The 18,104-nt window shown below is 43.2% G+C and overlaps 2 protein-coding genes across 2 annotated transcripts in view; both read right to left on the reverse strand.

Annotated features, from left to right (window-relative positions):
• Positions 1–1,693: 1,693 nt before the first annotated feature.
• LOC131696606 (1-phosphatidylinositol 4,5-bisphosphate phosphodiesterase beta-3-like) overlaps positions 1,694–18,104 on the reverse strand; it is a 45,936-nt gene continuing 29,525 nt past the window's right edge. The window contains exons 13-33 of the mRNA XM_059015662.1: positions 17,571–17,655; positions 16,779–16,959; positions 16,205–16,309; positions 15,975–16,045; positions 15,126–15,222; positions 14,928–15,012; positions 14,381–14,505; positions 13,571–13,725; positions 13,131–13,295; positions 12,375–12,474; positions 11,668–11,772; positions 11,071–11,162; positions 10,743–10,893; positions 9,188–9,223; positions 8,420–8,639; positions 7,820–7,985; positions 7,458–7,534; positions 6,780–6,869; positions 6,536–6,593; positions 6,022–6,108; positions 1,694–5,523 (exon numbers count right to left, since the gene is read on the reverse strand). Of these exons, the coding sequence (XP_058871645.1) occupies positions 5,206–5,523; positions 6,022–6,108; positions 6,536–6,593; positions 6,780–6,869; positions 7,458–7,534; positions 7,820–7,985; positions 8,420–8,639; positions 9,188–9,223; positions 10,743–10,893; positions 11,071–11,162; positions 11,668–11,772; positions 12,375–12,474; positions 13,131–13,295; positions 13,571–13,725; positions 14,381–14,505; positions 14,928–15,012; positions 15,126–15,222; positions 15,975–16,045; positions 16,205–16,309; positions 16,779–16,959; positions 17,571–17,655 (2,569 nt within the window). The 3' untranslated portion in view covers positions 1,694–5,205. The remainder of the gene's footprint in view (positions 5,524–6,021; positions 6,109–6,535; positions 6,594–6,779; positions 6,870–7,457; positions 7,535–7,819; positions 7,986–8,419; positions 8,640–9,187; positions 9,224–10,742; positions 10,894–11,070; positions 11,163–11,667; positions 11,773–12,374; positions 12,475–13,130; positions 13,296–13,570; positions 13,726–14,380; positions 14,506–14,927; positions 15,013–15,125; positions 15,223–15,974; positions 16,046–16,204; positions 16,310–16,778; positions 16,960–17,570; positions 17,656–18,104) is intronic.
• The window catches only part of LOC117398547 (pyruvate carboxylase, mitochondrial), a 254,983-nt gene continuing 245,037 nt past the window's right edge, over positions 8,159–18,104 (reverse strand). The window contains exon 22 of the transcript XR_009320006.1: positions 8,159–8,168. The gene's annotated coding sequence lies outside the window, so the exon portion shown is untranslated. The remainder of the gene's footprint in view (positions 8,169–18,104) is intronic.

Here is an 18,104-nt window from a genome sequence, read left to right on the forward strand (position 1 = left end):
AGTACCATTTCCCTGCGCGGTGCCCTTTAATGTACCAGCTCCCAGCTCCTGTAATTGAAAATCTTAAGGCAGAGCCAATGCACTTTAATTAATTTCAACGCAAGGCAGTATATTTAATGAAGATGTTCTCCAATAATCACATGGCAATTTGAATCCCCCAAAGGCATTTTTAAAAAACAACTCTGCAGTTTCACTGCATTTTATAGATTAGAAAGAGATGCAGAGTCTCAGGCACGCACCTATAAAATTATATATATATATTATATATATATATAAAATATAACCACACTGTAAACCCCAAAGTCATTCTAAATAAATTACATCAAGTTACATTAACTTAAATTCAAATTTTATTCATAACACTCATCCATTTTAAGTTTGTTGAACATTCAGATTTACTTTAGTTGTTCAAACGTAAATGGTTTAAGTAGAATCAGGGGACTGGATTCCCGTCAGCTCTTGCGGTACAGTTTATCGTGTTGTTGTTTTGTGTGTGTGTGTGTGTGTGTGCGGTTGCACACGTGTGTTGTGTTTGCTTGTCTCTTGTGCCCCCGCCTGCTCCCTCACATGTGTTCTCCTTGTGTTGTGCGTGTGCCCCCCCCCCCCCTCGTTCGGTGGTCAGTCTGCCGATGTGACGTCACTCCCCTCTCCCTCTGTCTCCATCTCTGCACCTGCCTGCTTCCAGCCCTTGTAAATGCTGCCATAAGCGCATAAGCAGAAGCGTTTCACTGGCAGCTGCTGAAATAGCTTGTTGATTGCACATTCTGTTGCCTCAGCTAACTTTTCACTGTTTAAAAATATAATAAAAATGTTCAAAACTAACTATTAAAAAGTAAACTCCAAATGGAATAAGTTACATGAATATACACGTTATGAGTTTAGTCAGCCCCAGAGAAAGTTGTCGCAACAAAGAAAATAAATGGAGTAGCTAAACTTTATTATATTAAGTTTTATGAGTTTACTCAGTTTGTTTTTGAGTAAACTTGACTTATCAGGGTTTACAGTGCAACCTTTTTTTTCAGAATGACATATTTACTATTTATATGTATACAAGCTTCTTCTTTAATGGGTCATTTGCAGCAATTAACTATTGCCACATTTTCAATTATCCCCCCCACCACCACACCACCACACCACCACACCTTGTGTATTGTATGTAGGACCACTGGTACATTTTTCCTGTCCATTCTCCCATGTGCCATATTTAAACAGTACCCTCTTTTAATCTCGACAATGTTTTAAGATTTCTGTGTTTTAGATTTTCACGCACGTTTCTGACACGTTGGGCGAGTGCTTGGTCGTTTGAAAGTGTATTAAACTTGATCTTGCTCTTATAAAAGACACGCTGGCTGAGCGACGGGTTGTTTAAGTCTATGGCAGGCAACCGTTACAGAATAGAGAAGCTCCCGAACTCATGTCAAAGCACCTTGATACAGGAAAAAACAGCGCATGCAATATACCTCAAAAGGTTAAAAAGGTAAAAAATCAAAATCGCCGGATTATAATTCAATCTGAAACGTCTATAGAGACTAGAAGCGTGTGATGAAAGTTTGGTGCAGATGGGTGCAAATTCAAGACAGGTGTTGCGATCAGTCGCGCAACTCGGAAAGAGCAAAATATGAAAACGTGCCAAAAGCTTAACAAATCAAAACAAAGCCACGCTTAAAATCGAAACAAACAACATTCAGAGAACTTCAGTATCCCAAAATCCATTTTAATTACATTTACATAGAGTTCTATTACTCAACAAGAAAAATACATACATCCTGAATTGATTTCCCTTTTAAAAAGACCAACCTTTTGAAACAGACACAACGATACTGAACAACGGACAGCGTTAGGAACAGAGTTTTATTTTGCATTATCTATGGAGAGTTATTAAAACTGCAGATGCAACAGGATTAACGTAAGGACAAAATAGACGGTAAAGTTTATACTTTTGTTCCAAGCGCTAGACGGTGTTCAGTATTCGTCATGCAGTATGTACAAAGACATCATAATATGGATATATTCTTGTTATTTTTAGTATTGTTGTTTTTATTATTACTTCTACAGATGTACCATATGGACAGTAATTCAGTACCTAGTGAGAAAAAAAGGAGAAAAGTGCAATAGCTTGATAAAACATAAAAATAAAAACAGATCAGTTGAGTCAGAAAACATAGTTTGATAAAAAAAAAAAAAAAATACATACTGCAGGAGAACTAAATTGTTCCCTTTTATTTTTCCGCTTCAGAATCTAAACATATATATTGAAAAAAAATCAAAAAGAAAAATCAATAGAACTAAAAATCATCATGATCGCTAAAGTCACAGCAGATTTTAATTTTTTTAATATATATATTTTAAAAAAGGCTTTCTGTTTTGTTCTTTACAGTTTAAATGGAATGGTTGGTTAAAATCATACCTTCTCTAAAGTGACCGTTAGGAGAAGATATTTTTCGGTTTTTATTTTATGTAAACATTCTGGAAATGTATCCATTTTTAGTGATTTTTTTTTTTTTTGTAAAAAAAACAGGTGTAAATAATTATACATCCGGTCGGAAGAAGCAGCTCACCTGCTTGTGTGTGTGTGTGTTTTTTTTTTTGCGAATGTATAACGTGGAAAGCTAGGGAAGTTAACCTGTATCAGTATTTAAGTGCAGTAGGTTAAACAGACAGACCCAGATTACAGTTAAACGTGTTTTCGATTTTCATAAATACATCTAACATAAAGTCGTGGATTTTCTCAGTCAGAATCTTAACATGCTTGCGCAGGCCACATTTTAGGTGAATTATTATTATTATTATTATTTATAAAATTTAAAAAATCAGTAAATACAAACCTACTGTATAACTTTTGTAAAACCCTGAAATTTGTTGGTAAAAAAAACTGGAGAATAAAGAGCCATGAACATGATTTTAAAAAGAATAAATAAATTTAAAAAAATTATATATTATATATATATATAATTTTTTTTTTTTACCAGGTGGCCGAATGATAAAAATCGGGAGTTGTTTTTAACTTTGCTTAGCACACGCTGCCCCCTGCTGGCTGTAATTGCAGCTGTAATTGCAGTTAATGTTCTTAAAAAGGGGGAAGATTAGTTCTGGGCTGCTCCACTACCTAGTAGGCCAAGACAGACCGTTTATTAGGAAAGCAGTAGGTTCTGTGCTCTGATTGTATACAGTGTCGCTGACTAATAACATTATATTCTGCTCCAAATATTTTCTACATGCGCACAAACAAACATTTCGCCTGATTAGATTTTTCTTGCACGTTCCAAGCGTTTCTTGTTGCTAATAATCAGCACGGCCATTCTCGTTTGCTCACAAGTTGAAAAAAAAAAATATATATATAAAAATCGAGGAGCACTACAAAATCATTTTTTCCCCCATTCCTAGATTTCAGTAAAAAAAAAAAAAAAAAATTACTAAATTTACATCCCTAGTACCTGTCACGGTTTCTACTGGCTTGAAAGCACAACAAAACTATAAAAAAAAAAAAAAATACTCCATCGTTAAATTTTGACCATATTATCCATACAGAAGTTTTTCAGGATTATCACAGACTGATGTTGCTTTTTCGAACGGGTATATTCTTATTAGCCTTGTGAAAGTATACCCCATTGCACACCAGTATAACAGTATAAGCATATACACAGGGCTTCCAGTTTTCTGGTTTTATTTTCCATCTCTCTCCTTCCCTTTAAAACTTGATTAATAGTTGTTAAGCCATAAGTGAATACCAGATTGTTTAAATTAGCGAAGCGCTGTTAGAAACTAACGCCATGGAAATTAATAAGCTGAATGCAGCGATCAGAGCCAGAACAAAATGCAGGTTTGAGTAGAATCAAGTGGAGATCATCAAGGCACGTCGTTTGTGAACTCAGTCAAGATATGAGGGTAAAAAGAAACAACTTCCTTTGGGAATTAGTGTTTGATTAAGAAAGTGAATCGGCTCAGAATATGTTTAAAGGGACATCACGTGATCAAAAATAAAACCTGAACACTAGAAGCCGTACTTATACGATACGAACGTGGCAGGACCGCGGACAGACCTAACTGTAGTTACTGGATAGGTTTAGTATACCGTGACTACTCGTTTTATATTGTCGTTTTAACTGTGGCTATGCCATACCTAATATACTGTAGGGAATTCTATTTTGAAGTATTAATACTATGTTCTGAATTTCCATTAGCACTAGTCTTGGACCATCTAATGTTACTTTAGATTAGGTAGTCGTTTTGAAGTGTACTGTTTTGTATGATTCTTTAGCAGTGGAGACATACTGTGGTACACGAATGCAGTGAAAGTATATGAAGCAGCAAACAAAATGTACAGCTGATGTAAATGCATGATAAGCTTAAATATACATTTCATATGCATATATTCACCCTTCGGTCACGTATTTTTATACTTTTACAAATGTTAAAACAGTTTGCATTATAAAATAGATACATACATACATACATACATAGGAAACTTAACATGGTGCAATTGTGCACACAGTGACTGAAGTGGATATACTTTCTGTGTACTTTCTTGCCACATGGTGACATCTGGTGGTGAATTTCTGAAACTACTACATACATAGGAAACTTAACATGGTGCAATTGTGCACACAGTGACTGAAGGGGATATACTTTCTGTGTACTTCTTTCTTGCCAAATGGTGACATCTGGTGGTGAATTTCTGGAACTACTTCATGGTAAACCTGAAGATTGTATTAGAATCGGTACGCCTCAGACCCCAGTGACTGTAAACTAGTTACAGCTGTACAGAGAAAGATGTCAAATATGCGATTTAGCTTGGGGCCAAATGGAGGGGGACAGGGGTTCCTAAATACCCCAAGTTAAAAGACTGGGAATATATTAAATAAAGACTCATTTGTTTAAAATTTTTGCCCACAAAATACCTTATAATAAAATAAAATAAAATATATATACAGTATATATGAATTTCCGTCATATTCTGGATAAAAGTAGTAGTGGTATAACTTCAATAAAAAAAATAAAATAAAAAAAAAGGTTTTCAGACTTAAATCCCCTCTCACAATTCGGTGAATTTTTATTTATTTATTTTTTAAGATTAAAATTGAAATAAAAAAAAATAATAATAATAATAAAAAAGATTGCCTGTAAAAGCACCAGTGTATCCCGTCATTTTTTCTCTCGCTCCTCACAAGTCCGCTCGCTTTGAAAGGAAAATTCTCTTGGCTGTTGTTATAAAACTGACAGTTCTCCCTCGGAAGCTGCTGGGATGCCGAGAGAGTCATCGTCTGCCAGAGAGGCGAGGCTATTGTCCAGGCTCCGCCCACTCTTATCCAGGCTCCTCCCGCTAAGCCAACCCCGACTGGCTGGCGAGAATGAAGGGGTGCTCTGATTGGACGGCGGGCCGGAGCTGTCGGTGTTGGCACGCCCATTGTCGTAGCCGTCTGTCGGATGCATTTTGGCGTCGAGTTCCCCTTGAAGGAATGTTCTTATTTCCTGCGGAAGCCGTCGGAATTCAGCGTCGGACTCTTTCTCCAAGCGAGCCAGGAGCTGGAAAAAGCAGGGAGAGGCTGGGTTAGAATGCCGAATACAGCACATGTTTACCAGGGGAGTCACAACAGCCTGCAGCACGGTATCCAGGATCCTGGCGGGCTACTTGCGTGACGCATAGGATCAAATTATCATTTAATATGACAGACTATTTTATTAGAAAAGACAAAAAAATATAGGAGATGGGGAGACACACCTACAGAACCATTCAGTGAACCACAATAAGCTATGTTGTACGGTTAGGGCTAGTGTTAAGACTAGGGCTAGTGTTAGGGCTAGGGCTAGGATTACGGCTAGTGTTATGGTTAGGACTAGTGTTAAGGCTAGGATTAGGACTAGGGCTAGTGTTAAAGCTAGGGCTAGTGTTAAGGCTAGGTCTAGGGTTACGGTTAGGGCTAGGGTAACACTGTAGTGTAAACGCTACAATAAAATGCAGCTGTGCCTTTAACAGGGCACCAGCTGATCGAATCCAGTGCTGAAAGCCCGGACACTTCTTACCAGCGGCTGCTCCTCTCCGATTTGCTGCAGGATATCTTTATGTTGTAGCAGCAGTTTGTCGTGCCGTTTCTTCTGTGCCTCATCCAGCTACATGAAGAAGAAACACACACACACACACACACACACACACAGAGTTCAATTTAAACATATAACTTTAAATGACTGGCAACTACAATGAAACCACTGGACCACACAGCCTCCTATTTCATTCTAGGGCTGGCAACTACAATGAAATAGGAGGCTGTGTGGTCCAGTGGTTAAAGAAAAGGGTTTGTAACCAGGAGGTCCTCAGTTCAAATCCCACCTCAGCCACTGACTCACTGTGTGACCCTGAGCAAGTCACTTCACCGACTTTCGGGTGAGACGAAGTTGTAAGTGACTCTGCAGCTGATGCATAGTTCACACACCCTAGCCTCTGTAAGTCGCCTTGGATAAAGACGTCTGCTAAATAAACAAATAATAATAATGATAATGAAATGCACACTGCAGTACTGTGAATTATATCTGCACTCACGCGCCGTATCAAGGTGACCGATTCGTTGATGTGCTTGCGGTTGATCTCGTTCAGTTCTCTGCAGGGAGAAAACAAGACATGAAAAAAAAAAAAATCCAACAACATTAAAAACTTTCCCATGTACCACTGCAAAGTACAGATAGAAGCTACTGTAAATCAAGGTCAGTACATTAGGTCTAGAAACGAACATGCCGTCCCTCTCCCTCCACCCCTCCTCCCTCCACCCCTCTCTACAGACACTCACATTTCGGCCTTCTGTCGATCTCGGCTCTTGGCTTCCGAGATGCTGTTTTGTCGCTTCCGATCGAGAATCTTTTGCAGTTCCTTCTTCTCCCTGTTAGCCAAAAGCAGAGGGACTGTGAACACAAGGCTTGGGGACGAGATGAGTAGGCCGTTCAGCCCATCAAAGCCTCCTCCCTTCTTAGCACAACGGTCGCCTAAACTAAGCAGATCTAGTTTAGTTTAGACAGAAACTTAGTGTTTTATATACATCAACTGTGTATAACGCTCTGTGTGAAGTGCTTCCCATCTACTGCTCCAAACTTTTACTCATCTTCCATTCCCTCTCATCCTCTCTAAATTAGCGACTTGAATTTTCATCTCTTGAACATTTACAGCGATAGAAATGAGACTTCTGTTGCATAGCAGTTTCCCCCATTCCAGGTTTTAATAGGAGCTTGATCAGCCCCAGCGTGTGTAGGTAACAAGCTCAGGTGGGTCTGATTAAACTCATAGTAAAACCAGGAATGGATCAAAACCGCTATGCAGTGGGAGTCTTATTTCCATCCCTCGGGTAATTGTATATTAGGAATGCATAACTGGCTTTAAAAGGGACTGTAGCCTCCAGCCTCTTTCCTCTGGTGCTCAGAAAGGTGACCCCACCCGTTCACCCCCTATCCCCGTCCCCTCTCTGCCCTCTTACCTCTCACAGATCTCTTTGAGTTTCTTCAGCTGCACAGCCTGGCAGTCTGTCGCCGTGTCTTTCAGCTTCTGTTGAGCCTGAGGGAAAAAAAAAAAAAACACAACCAAAAACAAAAAAATCAGCACAAACGCGTGAATCATCAAGGACGGCTCTCACAGCAGTCCATTCAAGGTTTTTATAGGAGCTTGATTAGCCCTCAGCGTATCGGTAAATAGTAAAACCAGGAACGGATCCAAAACTGCTGTGCGCTAATCCTGGACTACGCAACGTTAACTGAGGTAAGCTCTGTGCTCCTCGGGGGTCTGTGCAACCGGCTGTCGGTGTGAAGCGTTTCGTTGCGGCTAGTCCGGGAGGGTCTCTACCTGTTTGAAGTGGTCCAGTTTCTTCGTCCCCTCCAGCTGGAACTGCTTCTCCCTCACCTCCAGCAGCTCCTTCATCTGCCACTCCTTCAGCTCGACGTTCTTCTGAGAGACCTCCGCCTCCAGGGCGTTCAGCTCCTTCTCTATGGCTGCTGAAGACTCGTCCGCGCTGCGACACAAACACACACGATCACGCTTCTCATCACCTCACGACTAAGCCACACCCGAGCCTGTACATTTACTAATAGTTAGGGCGTCTGATTTTTTCGGTGAAATTTTTTTCAAAATTCGGGTGAATGCTTTTTTTTAAAAAAGGAATTTAATGAAAAAACAAATGCTGAAGCACAGACAACTGCGCATGCGTTTATTTATATACAGTATGTGCCTATTCGTGGAGTTTTGGGGTTTAACCCGAATGCAGAAAAAAAGCATGTGGGGGGGGGGGGGGGAGAAATCGGGTAAAACCTGAAAATCAGACGCCCTACTAATAGTTCATGCAGCTACGGTATAAAGGGAGGGACAGTTTATTTAGCTTCACCAGCGGTCTGAGTGCTCAAACTCTGCGCTCCTGGTGCTGCGGTACTCTCCGGATCACTCTCTTACTTTTTCTTGATGCTTCTCTTCAGGTTTTTCTCCACCTGGGATTTGCGGCGCTTGCTCTCGGAGGTCATCTGGTTGATGCGGGCGTTCTGCTCTTTGTTCATCTTCGAGATCTTCTTCATGTGCTTCCTCTTCAGCTCCTTCAGCTCTTTGTACTGCTTCCTCTGCAGCTTCAGGAAGCCTTTTTGCTGCCGGAGGTCCTCTATCGACTGAGGCTGGACATCTACAGGGCAGAGAGAGAGAGAGAGAGAGAAGAGAAGGAAGGAGACGCAGAGAGAGACGGATGCACAGAGAGAGGGGGAGACAGAGAGAGAGGCACAGAGACAGAGAGAAAGAGCAAACGAGAGATAAAGAGATAGAGGGAGAGAGCGGAAAAGAGAAAGAAAGAAGAGGGAAAGAGACGCATGGAGAGAGACGGATACAGAAGCACAGGGGACAGAGTGAGAAAGAGCAAACGAGAAAGAAGAGATAGAGGGAGAGAAAGAAACAAATAAGGAGACACAGGCACAGAGAAAGAGAAACGGAGAGAGGGAGACACGGACAAGCACAGAGAGGGGGAGACAGCGAGAGGCACAGAGACAGAGAAAGGAGAGACACACAGAAACAGAGAGAGAGAGAGATGTGTGTGTGTTACTGTTATTTTCTATTGTGTTTAACTGCTTTGGCAATACTGGAGCATCCCTGTCGTGCTAATAAAGCTTATTTGAGAGAGATACACAGAGATTAACCACAGGGGGACTTAAGGGACAGATTTCTTCAGAATGCTCTCACCTGTCAAAATACTGGCGATAAGGTCATCGCGTTGAACTGGAAGGAAAAAAACAAAAAAACAAAGACGTCAGTGTGTTACTGACAGAAACTGACATTTCAAATCAGGATTCAGGAGGCGATTCGCCTCGCTTTCCAGGCGTCATTTTAATGCCAAACCAGCAACCTGGATCACCTCCCTATAGATACAATACGCAGAACGCAAGGAGGAAGGTGTTAGGAAGTTAGATATTAAAATATAGGATTTCTATTACAATTCCATGCACACAATGAAATGTAAACCTGGGCTGCCAGACTTACTCGCTGGTGTCGGCTGGCTTGTGTGTGCGTGCATGCGTGTGTCCGGATGGAGCTCTTCACAGCTGAGGGTCGCTGGTGTGGATCAGGGAGCTGATTCACCGTTCAGAGTAAATTCAGAAACAGCTGCTTGGGTTTGTGTGGGTCGCTGCTTTTCTTAGACTTGGCGGACAGCAGCGATACACAGAGATGCAAGCCTCTGCTTAATCACATGTTTCACTCTGAATGGTAAAATCAGCCCGATCGACACCAACAACTCTCACCAGCTCATTCAGAATAGTCAATTTATTTGGTTTGTGTAGCACTATGTATGCGTGATTGTGAGGTGGTGTGTGTGTGATTGGGAGATGGTGTGTGTGTGTGTGACGGTGTGATTGTGAGATGGTGTGTGTGTGTGTATGATGGTGTGATTGTGAGATGATGTGTGTGTATGTGTGTGATGGTGTGATTGTGAGATGATGTGTGTGTATGTGTGTGATGGTGTGATTGTGAGATGGTGTGATTGTGAGATAGTGTGTGTGACGGTGTGTGTGAGATGGTGTGTGTGTGTATGACGGTGTGATTGTGAGATGGTGTGTGTGTAACGGTGTGATTGTGAGATTGTGTGTGTGATGGTGTGTGTGTGAGATGGTGTGTGTATGTGTGTGATGGTGTGATTGTGAGATGGTGTGTGTGTAACGGTGTGATTGTGAGATTGTGTGTGTGTGATGGTGTGTGTGTGAGATGGTGTGTGTATGTGTGTGATGGTGTGATTGTGAGATGGTGTGTGTGTAACGGTGTGATTGTGAGATTGTGTGTGTGTGATGGTGTGTGTGTGTGAGATGGTGTGTGTATGTGTGTGATGGTGAGATGGTGTGTGTGTAACGGTGCGATTGTGAGATGGTGTGTGTGTGTGATGGTGTGTGTGTGACGGTGTGATTGTGAGATGGTGTGTGTGTGATTGTGAGATGGTGTGTGTATGTGTGTGATGGTGTGATTGTGAGATGGTGTGTGTATGCTGGTATGATTCTGAGATGGTGTGTGTGTGCGAGATGTGTGTGTGTGAGATGGTGTGAGTGTGTGTGTGACGGTGTGATTGTGAGATGGTGTGTGTGAGATGGTGTGTGTGACGGTGTGATTGTGAGATGGTGTGTGTGTGTGACGGTGTGATTGTGAGATGGTGTGTGTGTGATGGTGTGACTGGAAGATGGTGTGTGATTGTGTGATGGTGTGACTGGAAGATGGTGTGTGATTGTGTGATGGTGTGTGCGTTCCTGAATACCTGGGCTGCCGAAGTTGCCCTCTGTGTTGGCGACGGCTGGTCGGAGCGTTTGCTGCGGGGTGTTCTGCATGGGCTCGCTCCTCGTCCGCTCCACGATGGGGTGGTCAGGCTCGGATTTCTCGGAGGTCTGCTGTACGTTCTCCAGGTTCCTCTGCGCAAAACAAGACCAGGGAGCGAACCCCAAACGCAGTCTCTTCAATAAAACATCAAGGAGACCGGCAAACAAGGAATTGCAATAAATCACAGCATCTCCGTGCCAGCCTGGGGCAGCATAGGCTTCAACCCAGCTATAGTTCTCAGGTGCCGAAAATGAAAATCAACCCCTTACCTCACTCTCTCCCATCAGGGCAGCCAGCTGCTTCTCTCTCTGATCCAACAGGTTGACGTGTTTGATGGGGTTGGCAAGCGCGTCTGCGTATTCTATAAAAAGGAAACAAAGCCGCTGACTAACACGAAAAGGAACGCAGATGAAAAACACAAGCGATTTAACAAAAAAAAAAAACAACAGCACAGCAGCGTGAAGCCAGTTTATTTGTTTCCAGATCAACTTGGAAGGTGCGTTTCCTCACTGGAAAAAATAAAACTGGATCCAAGAAATTGGATCGTGTTTTTTTGACGGCGAAAACACACCTTAAAAAGGTCTGGTATTATTAGTTTATTCATCAGTGATATATCAGACGCTTCTATCCAAAGCGGCTTACAGAGACTAGGAGGGTGAACTCTGCTTCATCAACAACTGCACAAGGAGGTGAAGCGACTTGCTCAGGGTCACACACACACAGTGAGTTAGTGGCTGAGCTGGGATAGGAGTCTCCTGGTATCAAGACCCCTTTAACCGCTGGACCACCAAGCCACCTTGCTGGTAGAACAGAGAGTGAGAGGGAGAGGGATTGGGAAAGGAAGGTAAGATGGGAAAGGAGCGTACCCTGGTGTTCGTCTGGAATGTAGTCCTTGGCTTCGGTATACACCAGTAGGGTTGGGAGCATCAGGGGTTGGTTCAGCTCATTCTTCAGGCAGATGTAGTGGTAACCTAGCACAAAAACAGAAGAAAGTTTCACCAAGGAGAGGAGGCCCTTCGGCCCATCAGTGCTCGTCCGGTTCCGAGTAGCTGATCGGTCTCAGAATTTCGACAAGTTCGGGTCTTAATGGATCCCAGTGATTCAGCCTCAACAACGTGGCTAGGTAACCTCTTTCATACCATCCAAGAAGTGTCTTTCCTACTACACACACTGTATATATTTATGTAGAGTAGGTGGGACTTCCAGTGTTGATATTAGAGTCATGTTAGTGTGCTGGCGATAGAGAAGTCTTGAAGGATCCTAATGATTCATCAACAACATGGCTAGGTAACCCATTCCCTACTGTGTAAAGAAGCGTCTCACAGACTCAGATTTCTCTCTCTATATATATATATTCATTCATGTAGAGTAGGTAGGGGCTTGCAGAGTTGACATTAGAGTCATATTAGTGTACTGTCAATAGATGAGACATTTGTTTACTTGACTTAGATTCTTATAAGTTTTAGGACTGATTTTAAGTTTTAAGCTGATCTCCCCTCTCCCCCGCCCCCCCTCCCCTCTAAAAGCACCGTCGACCGTTCTGGGAATCAGTAACCCCTTCTGGGAGCCCCACCTGGTCGAATTGCAGACACCTGCATGATCCGATGCCCGATGAATTTCCCGTTTTCCTCAAACACGGCGATCCGGAGAGAGGCTAGAGTCGGAAGGACAACCTGGAGAGGGAGTGGGGAGGAGTTAGTCAGTCGCACCTCACTGGGACTCCCCTGTGAAACTGTACAGGAAAACTTCCTAACCCTAACCGAACGTCTCCCGAAAGTATTCCTTTGTCATGTACGCTTCTAAGTGTTCGTTGGCTACCTCTAATCACGTTGTATTTCTCGGGCTCTCTTTGCTGTATCCACACTTATACTGCATGTTAAAGTGTTCAGTGGCTAATCTTAATCTCTTTGCATCGGATCTGTCATACAAAGAGTGCAAGAGAAAGCACACTCTAAACTAGAGGCAGCCACCGACCAAACACTGACAAAACACAGAAGTCATTAAATCTAAATAAAAAAAGCCGATCTTAACACAATCTGTTTTTATAGAACCTGCTGTGATTTGAACGCTCTGTCGTTGACATTGCGAACGCGAGATCTACGCTGTCAGCGACATTATAAGTGTAGCCGCTGTCAACAGCTTCCAATGGTGACGTGACTTATAATCATGATCACAGCGACTGTTCGAATGCTTTTATTCTCGCGTTCAGCTAAGGGTAGCTAACGGACATCACCCGAACAGGCAGTGTCCAGTAGCAACCACACGTGTGTCAAAATACAAGAGGTTGAGGTCATCGTTGCCTTGGACGCAGCGTCCCCGCCAGCTCTACCTTGCTGAAGACGAATGGCTCGTCGTCCCAGACTGGGTTGAGAGAGTTCCCGTTGGCGGACGTCTTGGTTCTGAATTTCCGTTTGGTGTCCACCGGGAGTCCGAACATGTCCACTTCCACGTGGACCCCCACCTTCTTATCCGTCAGAAACTGACCCGAAATAATCTGGGGGAGGAGAAAAAACTTAGGAAAACGCAGTCCTACCCCATTATCTGAAAATAGTGACTAATCGATTTGTGCAGCGCTATACGCTGCTCCCACCGTTTTCACATATCTGGAAAAGCGCTTATTAAATTGTAATGAAAACGCTCATTCGCCATTTTTTTGATGAGTTTCGTCCAATTGATGAGTTTTGTGTTGGTTGCCGACATACTTGTTTGCAGTTCAGACGGCGCCCCCTGACGTAGCAGGGCTGCTCGGCCGCGCTCCGGCCTCCTCACCTTGATCTTGACCGTGTTGGCGACAATCCCGTCCACGATGTTCTCAGTAAAAGGGTCGAAGTGCTTGTCCGTGCGTCTCATGAACTCTGGCTTCAACACATAGCCACTCCTCCCATTGTACTCAAAGAATCCCATGTTGAGCTGCATCGCCAGGTCTGGGGAGACGAGAGAAGCCAGCGCCGGAGATTCACAAACCAGGAACACTTATTTAGAACGCACCTAATATTTTAATAACTAACATAACGATTAATAATAATATATATATATATTTTTTTTTAATAAGTGAAATAAGTTGGGGTTTCCATTATTATTATTTATTTCTTAGCAAACGCCCTTATCCAGGGCGACTTACAATTGTTACAAGATATCACATTATTTTTACATACAACCATTTATACAGTTGGGTTTTTACTGGAGCAATCTAGGTAAAGTACCTTGCTCAAGGGTACAGCAGCAGTGTCCCCCACCTGGGATTGAACCCACGACCCTCCGATCTAGAGTCCAGAGCCCTAACCACTACTCCACACTGCTGCTCAGTATCTTATCTTATAAGAGATACAGTAAATTAGCAAGGTAACATTTTCCCATGGTTATATTATGCATTGTTTTACCATACCAGGGATGGAAATAAGACTTCTACAAGTTTGATAATAAGACACACCTGAGCTTGTTACCGATACACACTGCGGCTCATCAAGCTCGGAGTGGTAAAAGGTGGAATGGGTGACACTGCTGTGAAACAGGACGTCTTGTTCTCGTCCCTGCAGAACCGTGTTAAAAGCAGTCGATTCTATTATTTAAATCTCTTACCCAGGGTCTGAAAGTTCAGTGCTGCCATCTGACAGCCTGCGTTCCAGAAGAGCTGGGGAAGGTAGTTTGAAGAGTCGACCCGCGTGCCTTTGGGGTAGATTCGACTCAGCTGCTTCTTATTGTACCTGGGGAGTGCGCTAAGGAAAAGCATGCAATCTAATACAATCTGTAGGAAAAGCAGAAACGCATTACTGTACTCTACAATGCAAATTACTATTATTAAATTAGTCATTCAGCAGAGGCGACTCAGAGACTAGGGGGGGTGAACTATGCGTCATCAACTGCTGCTGCTGCAGAGTCACTTCCAATAGGGCCTTGGTTCTTTTACCTCTCATCTGAAGGACGGAGCACAAGGAGGTTGACTTGCTCAGGGTCACGCACACACAGTGAGTCAGTGGCTGAGCCGGGATTGAAATGTGAACCTCCTGGTAACAAGACCCCTTTCTCTAACAGCTGGGCCACCAAGCATGCAAGCCGATTAGGGTGGTTATTTTTAGTTAGCTAGTCACAGAGTAGACCGCGTTCGCTATGAAGATCAAAAGGATACTCTACGAATTCCATGGGGCACTTGGTTAGCTGCTCCAAACCCTTCGTCTCCACAAAGGAGGACATCTCAAAGTACTTGTTTCGTTCTGCAAGAGCCAGGGGAGGAAGGGGTTAAAATAAAAAGGAGAATGCTTTTTTGGTGTGTGTCTTGTCAGTATTGCAATCAGATGCATTTAAAATGAAAAAGTTCCCTGCTTACTGCTGGCTACTTCGAAGGATTTGAACTTGACAGGTTCGATGTAGTTGACCAAGTTTGACATTTCTTCTGTCGCGTTTACTTCACTGCTCGCTGTGCCCTATGGGGGAGGGAGGGAGGGAGAAAGAAAGAAAAAAAGAGGGGGAGGGAGAGGCAGAGAGACAGGTGTACACAGACAGAAGTATACAGACAGAGAGAAAGAAGGAGAGAGGGAGGGAAGGAGACAGAGGTTAGTACTCACAATAAACAGAGCAGGCGCTTCACTTTTGTAGCAGTAAACTTTTACCAGTTGATTTTAAACAAATCGCTCTGCTATTAAACTTGGAATGGGTATGAAATTTCAGACGTATTGTCACGATCTACAATACTCCCTCCATCTTCCCAGCTTATTTCATTATAATTTCTTTTACCTATTTTATGTTACTTCTGCTTATTTTTTTCATTCGCTTTTCCATTCTTGTCTATGTGACTAAATAGCCACTCAAACCTCTGCAGGCTTAATATCCCATTCATGGATAATTAGCACACGCCCACTCCTCTTAATGTGACCCTTATTCACAGTCTAACAATCGGGGTTGGAGCCCATATATTTTAAATATATAAAACAAGGGGCCAATTTCTAAACATAAGGATCATACTTTTCTACCATATATTAAAAATAATATAGTAGTTGTTTGTCGTTGAAACTACAAAGCGTCTTTTAGTATTTCTTCCTGTTTAGAGTCACTTTGTATATCAGTTCCTCATCACATCCCGGGACTTATTTGAAAGTTTTAAAACACCCCTGGGGCCTCATTCAAGCAGCACTGCTGGGTTCATTTGCACAGAGATTGAAAGCAGTGAGGAAGGCACCTCGTCTGTCGTGGGTTTCTTGAGGTCTGGCTGCTCTTCCTCTTCCTCCTCCTCGCTGTCCAGCTCTCGATCTGAAAGCAGCAAATCCACTTTATAACAAAGAACATCCGTGCCAGCCAGTCACAGCTGCAGAATATAATAACCAGGGCTGAAAGATCTTATCCCAGGAAGGGAATTTAACACTAGAGGTGCGCCCGAACCCGAAGCCCCAACCACACCGAATTCCTCACCGATGGATTTCCTGGGCTGTCCTTCCTTAGCCAGCCTTTCAGCCATCTTCTCTTCCCCGTTGGACAACAGCTGTCCCATCTCTGCCGCGTCCTGCAACGGACATCCTGGGATAAGGGACATGCCAGACACAGTTAGTTTTCTAATGTCTAAATCCAATGTCAAAATGTACACTTTCAGTATTACAGACACCCCTCCATATCCCCGATACTCTCAATAACTTATGCTGCATAACGTCAAGAACAAGCTTCATGATAAACGGACAAGCAGTTCTCCAGACATTATGTAGAAATGCAAGAGGGACGCACAAACCAACAGATAGACAGACAGACAGACACCCACCTCCATACAACCCTGACATGTGATACTCTCAGTAGCTTATGCTAAATGATATTAATACCATGTCTGGCGACAATCGGGCACGTGGTTCCGCAGATTTACGGAAATACGTGAACTGCGACATACGCATGGCCGTCTCCATTTCACCCCCTTCACAGGGGGATTCCTCACCAGCCTGGGATAACCAGAAGCAGATACAGATCTATCAGAGAAGCCGGCAGCTGAGCAGAGCTGTACCGTTGTTGGGAGAAGGCTGTTCGAAGATGCTGGAGGTGTCGCTGTACGTGTTGGAGCCTTGCTCTACCAGGCGTCTCTTCATGCTCCCCTCGGACACTTTGTGCGGGTGCTTCTTCTTGTTCTTGATCAGGATCTTTCCCAGCAGGTCCTGGGGAGTGGGCAGGGCTTGACCTGGGACCAGCTGGGGTCAGGAAAACAAAAAACGAAAGCAAGAAACCTTCTGTTAAATCACAACGTTTTAAGGAGGAAGTGGGAGTTGTGCTCACCATAGGCTTTACCAGAACAAGAATGGAAATAAGACTCCTGTAAATACATGTGATGTCATCCATATATATATATTATATATATATATATATATATATATATATATATATATATATATATATATATATATATATATTTATTAAGGGCGAAACCCGTGGTCTAGTTTTGCCAAGGGCTTCTGGGCAAATCCTGAAGTTGCCACTTTTTTTCAGCACTCGCCCGAGTCCAAAACTATTAAAACACTCAATAATGCCAGATTTGGAAACAGCAGTTTCCTCCACTCCAGGTTTTAAAAGGAGTCTGATTAGCCACACTGTATAGGCAACAAGCTCCGCTGTGTCTTATTAAACTCATAGAAACTCAATGACAAACACACTTTTCACATTTCTTTTTGTACTTCAGTATTTTTAGTACTGAATTTCTAAAGCCGTATTTAAAAAAAAAAAACTTGTTCAGCGGAAGGTTGCGGTGTGCTGTCAATGGGACCCTTGTGACGGCCCTGTAGATCCGTAGCTGGATTTCACTCACAGGGTACTTCTCCAGGGGCTCGATTAGAAGCGCCTCTCCGAAAATCGTCCTGCAGTACTCTGCCATCTTCACCTGCTGCTTGGATCTGTGGTCAAAACAACACCAGTATGCTTTATATTAAACTGAGTAAGCCTTTTATTTTATACGCTAGTGAACTGTTCCACTGCTGTTTGGATGTATTATACATTAACTATTAAAAGCTGTGTTTCTAGGGGCTTAGGTCGGTCAGGGTGTCCTCGGCTCACCGCGCACCAGCGACCCCTGTGGTCTGGCCGGGTGCCTGCAGGCTTGCCTGTAAACTACCCAGAGCTGCGTTGTCCTCCAACGCTGTAGCTCTGGGTTGGCTGCATGGTGGGCCTGCAGAGTGAAAAAAAAGCTGTCGGCTGGCGGCACACGTTTCGGAGGACAGCGTGTGTTCGTATTCGCCGCTCCCGAGTCAGCGCGGGGGTGGTAGCGGTGAGCTGAGCCTAAAATAATTGGCTATTTCAATTGGGAGAAAAACGGGGTAAAAATCTATTGGCAACTACTAAAATT

The sequence above is a fragment of the Acipenser ruthenus genome, chromosome 51, assembly GCF_902713425.1.
Source record: "Acipenser ruthenus chromosome 51, fAciRut3.2 maternal haplotype, whole genome shotgun sequence".
Lineage (NCBI taxonomy): Eukaryota > Metazoa > Chordata > Actinopteri > Acipenseriformes > Acipenseridae > Acipenser > Acipenser ruthenus.